Raw genomic sequence first — 5,491 nt, 5'->3', positions numbered from 1 at the left:
TGGTTCAATGTTACTACAACTATACAGATTAAAGCTTTATGAGTTAGAAACTAGAAAGGATAAAATAGTCAAAGATTCTAAGTAAAAATTTTCTAGTTCATAGTTTTTCGCTTTTTACTTGTAATATAAACATTTTTAAAATAAATGTATTTTTTGATTGTTCTTCGTATTTTCTGTCTTTTTTTAGTGCCTTATTTTGCTTTTTTTTGCAATACCTAGTGCCTTTTCCTGCCTTTTTCGCTATTTTGTTTTGCCTTTTTTTGCCTTTTTTGCAACACCTAGTGCCTCCTCTTGCCTTTTTCGCTATTTTATTTTGCCTTTTCCAGCCTATTTCGTTATTTTATTTTGCCTTTTTTATAGGTTTTTAGGTCCTAAAAATCCGTTCCCTGGTGATGACGAAGATGCTGTGGAAGCGAGATTCGTCGGATCACTTGGAGTTGAAAGATGAAGTGTATGTACATATGTGAATTTTTTGAATACAAGCTGCGTTCCGATGCTTCACGGTTTGTAGGTTTTACAGGATTTGCAGAAAATGCTATTTTCTTCATTAATAAACTTTATGGAAGTTTAAGAATTACGGTACGGTTTAGTTATTTGTACAATGATGTTGGGTATTTGTGTCCAAACGCGTGACCCGAGTTTAAAAACTTTAACATACAAGTGTAGTGGAAGAATTAAACTTTAATTTAAAATAAAGATTTCAAATTTCCGAGCACTAGTTAATTAATAAATTATGCAGTTTTTTGTAAACTTTGATGTCGGCTCTGCGCAAAAACACTTTGGATGGCGTAACCGGAGTTATATGCACAAGAAAGAGAAAGAATAGAATCGGAGATTTCGCCCCTACTCTTTCCGAAAATTCCTTTGCCTATGTTCTCATTCTCCTGCATCAGCTCGATCAACCGCGCAAGTTGCCTTTTTTTGCTTACAATTTTTGATCTGTAATTCAGACACATACATACATATGTATATTTCACAATTTTTTACAATTTCCAGTTCAATTGACTTACTTTTTATCCATTATAGCAGACATGGGCACTTTTTTGCCCGCGCAGTAGCGAAAGTGCGAGCGCGGGCTGGAGAAAGGGAAAAACAGTTTAAAAACAGGAGGAAGGGTATGAAAAGTTGCGAGAAAATTATTTATATCCCACCGACATCATGTTCATCGCAGTACGGCTGCGGTAATACTGACTTTGTGTACCAAACAAAGAGCATACATTTTCCTCAAGAATGATAGAATACAAGATTGCGCCAATCGAGCTGAGAGCAACTGGCCATGACGTCAAAATATACCAGAATTAGAGAGCAAAGACGAATTCAATAAGGTCGGTGTTATGCAGACAAACTTTTGTTTGCCAAATTAAATGGCGGCTGCTTAGTTTGCTCGGAGGTGGTTATGTCGAGTTTGGCACAGGGTTGCACGTTCATTATGGTTTTCATGGCTATTGCCAACACGAAATGAGAATTTCAGATGCACATAACGCGCAAAATTTAAAATTTTTGTATATGACAACACCGAATTTGCTGCAGTTTGACCAAACAAAATTAGTTTGCTGTGAGAGTCGCCAAACTCGCTCTCTCCGAGTTTGCTGCAACAACAATTGCACGCAGTTTGCCAAACAAAATTTCTGCATAACACCGACCTAAGAAAAAGAAGAAGAATCGAACAGCTGGGGCAAAATTGAAAGGTTTGTTTACAAAGTGCATAATAAATCGCGGATTTACGGATTTACGGAATTATTTAATTTTAAATGGTAAATTGGTTGTTTAAAAGTAAAGAATGTGTACTTCTTAAATGCAATGCAAATCGCTGAAAGTGTTAAAACACTGCAATCATTATAATGATTTGCATTTTTTCAGTAATTGAACAAATACCAGCGGGCCGCCAGCGGGTCAGTTGCTGGTAACAATTTGCAGAACGATTTCACGGTGATCGTTGCATCGTCGTCAATTAGTGAAATCAGTAACCAAGCTTTTAAAATAAAGGAAAACCTCCTACTCCGCTATACATATAATTACTTTCATTATTTAGCTACTTTTCCGGCAGCCGCAACAAACGCTGGCCCAAGCCTGCAAATTGTTGCCAGCAACTGACCCGCTGGCTGCGCACTGGCATTTGTTCAACTACTCAAAAATGCACTTTGTAAACAAACCTTTTGGGTGTTGGCCACATCAAGCGGCTCATCTGGATGAAATGAAAAGGCTGTTAGATGTAATGCAGCAACGTGCTCCCGATGTTGAACATCAGTTCAAAGAAAAGTCAAATGAGTTGGAAATGGCGCAGCTTATCATACGCCAGTTGTCGGATAAGGCCAATGTAAACCAAGGCCGCAATCGGATAGAGTCCTCGACGCAGACGCAATTTATGTACGAGCAACAGATTAGAGACTTACAAGTAAGTTAGAAGTAGAAGTGCATTTGAAGACGTTTACATTATTATGTTTACGCATTTCTTACAGGCTATGGTGCAACAATTGACGTATGCCAAAGAAAGGAATTTATGATGGTCACAAATATATTGGCAAAAACATAGCAAGTGCATATGTCAAGTTGGAAAAAATTGGCAATGCGTGAGTATAAAAGAAGAGTCTTTTTGATGATCGACCGCAATAGATTCAAGAATTGACTTACATCATGGTATATGCGTTACAATCTAAATTAGCCAGCATGGGCACCGACTTCAAACAGATACTAGAAGTGCGTATAGAAAATCTCAAACAACAAAAAGCGCGTCGGGATCAATTCGGGCAGTCACCAATTGCTGCTAGCACTGTTCGCTCGAGTACAGCGAAACAGGGCTCCTTTCTGTTAAGCGAAGAGAATACGGCCGTAAGCATTGACATGGCCCCAAGTTATACACCACCATTGCTGGGTGCAGTCGGAGGTAGTGGAATACAGACGCAGCAGCAGATTGCATTATATGATGACTCCGATAGTTACGTGCAACAGCGGGCTGACCCTATGCAGAGCATTGAATCGACTATTGTCGAGCTAGGCGGTATATTTCAACAATCAGCACATATGGTTAAGGAGCAAGAGGAGACTGTGGAGCGTATCGATACAAACATACAAGATGCCGAATTGAACATAGAAGCGGCGCATGGTGAAATATTGTACAGTACTTCCAAACTGATGATAAAAATCTTCGCAGTACTGATATTATTTGTCATATTCTTCGTAGTTTTCCTTATATAATAACGAATATGTTTGTGACACGGCAAGATTTTAACAAGTTCAGATGCGCGGTCTTAAAGTTGTGGGTTTTTAAATACATAAATATATAATATCCTATTCATATACATACATATAAAAAACACTAATGTAATAATGAAATTAAGTCTTATATGCCACGTGAAACACGATAGCTTTTAGAAGCAGTCACGTAGGATTAGACACTAATTCTGCCAATAATAAAATTACTTCACTTAGTTTCACTTTTTNCTATATAATATCCTATTCATATACATACAAGTTACAGACGTTAAGTCCGTATAAGTCAAAAAAATAATTTAGTTGGGCCAACGCGCCCAACAGTTCTAACTACGAGTTACAAATTTACAACACAAATTTTGGAATCCAACACAGTTTATTCTATTTACACAATTACAATTAGAATTCTTAATCTAAACCGTAGCGTTACCGTCCCGAACTCGACTGCCCGCTTTGTGTCCGCTGCTTCCCTTTATAGCCAATGTCCAGCAGCAGCGTACCTGTTGCATAATTGTTGTCTGTGAATAAGTTCGTCCGTTAGTTCCCACACTTGCAATATGGGTTGATGCTATTTCACAAGTATGCGAAATAGTATTATGCTGACGATGCGTCTGGAGTAATGCAGTAGCATACGTATTAATCGCTGGTACTAGTCATGGCCTTGACTTTGGGTGTTAGGTTGCCGCGCGCCGTGAGAATGTAATTGTGCTGACTTAGCGGCACGTGTAGTGGGCAACAGTGGGAGCGCCGCAGCGAGTTAACTCTGGGGAGTGTTAACTCTTCCCCCTCTAAAGATCTGCGTCCCGCAGATCCGAGCGTGGACAGGTGTCTTCCTTTCTTCGTGCCTGAGGATCCGTCTGTAGTATGGACAATCTTACTTTAGGAAGTGCTGTCCCTTTTGTTAGCTTCCTCCAAACTATCCAAATGAGAATTAATAGCAAAAACAAGCCCAGAGTTTCCGAAGCTGTAAACCAATTGGTCCTGTCCTTTAGGTATCTCAGAAGTTTAACATTTCCAATAGTCATCTCGTGGACAAGATTCAGATTGACGGCGAGGCTTTTATTCTTTATAGTAGATAGCACAGGTGGGAGTATTTGAACGCCTGAGCTGCTCATGCTCCAGTAAGTTTTATCATCAATTCGAATAGTTTCGTTTTCCAGTTGAAGAATGTAGGAGCCGTTCAAATAGTTGGGGGTTTCACCTGACCATATCGTGTCATTGACGTTGTCCAATAAGATCGTGTCCTCTTTGATGACCTCAACGTTGAGTCGTTGCAGCTTACGTAGCGGCAACTGGTCTCGCCACCTTTGATGCAGTCGCGGCAGGCAATCTTCTTCGCGTAGTAGGTCCAATGCATCCTGCTTGCATACCATTGCGCTTGTCAGATGAATGCACTTATCCTTGACGCCATATGTTTGCTTCTTGTTGATTAGAACTTGGTTGTACCTTAAATCCAGCCGATGACCATTTTTTGTAATAGCTCGAGTGATAAGATTGTTGAATCTCGTTTGATCCACTTTTGGCATGGACAAAACGTAAAGTAGCAAGGTACCATTCGTGTAGATTGATGGTTCGCCGTATTCGACGGCTTCGATGACGTTAGCGTATGGAAGGACTTCGATTTCGCTGATCAATTCGTTGATTTCCTCTTTGTTTAGCAGGTTGCTGTTAATCACTCCAGCCTTGGCCATTTGACAGGCTTGAACAAACTCATTGACATCATCCTTCAAGATCATTACTTTGTGCAGGATTTCTTCTGATAGTTTCATAACGTGGTTATGCCCCAGGATGCCGTTTGTGACGGTTACCATGCCGTTGACCACCTGCAATAGCTCATGAGTTTTCTTAAATATTTCATTATTTACCCTGTACTGTTGGTTGTTGTTTAGTACTAGCGAATCCTGGGATCGAAGTACCTCATCCCAATCGGACGCGTCGGGAGAACCGGCAATCCATTTCCAAGCCGATCCTATCCAATTGATTGCACGCTTATTTCTTTTGTATTTTGGACCTTTTAGCTCATTAAGTTGGATTTGAACCTTCTCTAAGTGATAGGCAAGGACATCCGTGATATCATTGGTTTCATTCAGCCTGGTGACTTCGGCTTCCAGACGACTTGCGATTTCTTCATAGCGGGCTAGGTTGATCACATGAATTATCTTGAAGTATCCGTTGACTATCCAGCCATACCCGTCTCGTACAGTTACCACAGGCGAGTGCAGATCGAATAGGACGTATGCTTGTGCGGGCACACAGAGGCAGAATCTAGGAGTCAAAGTAC

General features: G+C 40.2%; 2 protein-coding genes across 5 annotated transcripts; both read left to right on the top strand.

The window, feature by feature from the left end:
* Window positions 1–1,231: 1,231 nt before the first annotated feature.
* On the top strand, window positions 1,232–2,559 carry LOC108366470 (uncharacterized). 4 transcript variants are annotated; one of them, XM_017620893.1, is made up of 4 exons: window positions 1,232–1,325; window positions 1,649–1,754; window positions 2,178–2,395; window positions 2,460–2,559. In XM_017620893.1, the coding sequence occupies exons 3-4, from the start codon at window positions 2,195–2,197 to the stop codon at window positions 2,502–2,504; spliced, it is 246 nt and encodes an 81-aa protein (XP_017476382.1). In that variant the 5' UTR covers window positions 1,232–1,325; window positions 1,649–1,754; window positions 2,178–2,194; the 3' UTR covers window positions 2,505–2,559. The 4 variants fall into 4 exon arrangements, with proteins under 4 accessions (XP_017476382.1, XP_017476379.1, XP_017476381.1 ...); XM_017620890.1 differs by having other exon boundaries at window positions 2,033–2,395; XM_017620892.1 differs by lacking the exons at window positions 1,232–1,325; window positions 1,649–1,754 and adding an exon at window positions 1,926–1,963 and having other exon boundaries at window positions 2,033–2,395.
* A 75-nt stretch (window positions 2,560–2,634) lies between these two features.
* LOC108366469 (syntaxin-5-like) lies at window positions 2,635–3,423 on the top strand. The gene has a single exon (XM_017620888.1). The coding sequence runs from the start codon at window positions 2,635–2,637 to the stop codon at window positions 3,193–3,195; it is 561 nt and encodes a 186-aa protein (XP_017476377.1). The 3' UTR covers window positions 3,196–3,423.
* Window positions 3,424–5,491: the final 2,068 nt, after the last annotated feature.

This window comes from Rhagoletis zephyria, unplaced genomic scaffold (genome assembly GCF_001687245.7).
Source record: "Rhagoletis zephyria isolate East Lansing unplaced genomic scaffold, Rhagoletis_zephyria_1.1 Rzeph_scaffold_02280, whole genome shotgun sequence".
In the NCBI taxonomy this organism is placed as follows: domain Eukaryota; kingdom Metazoa; phylum Arthropoda; class Insecta; order Diptera; family Tephritidae; genus Rhagoletis; species Rhagoletis zephyria.
The sequence above is the reverse complement of the archived record's forward strand: the minus strand, read 5'-3'. Positions and strand labels throughout refer to the sequence as shown.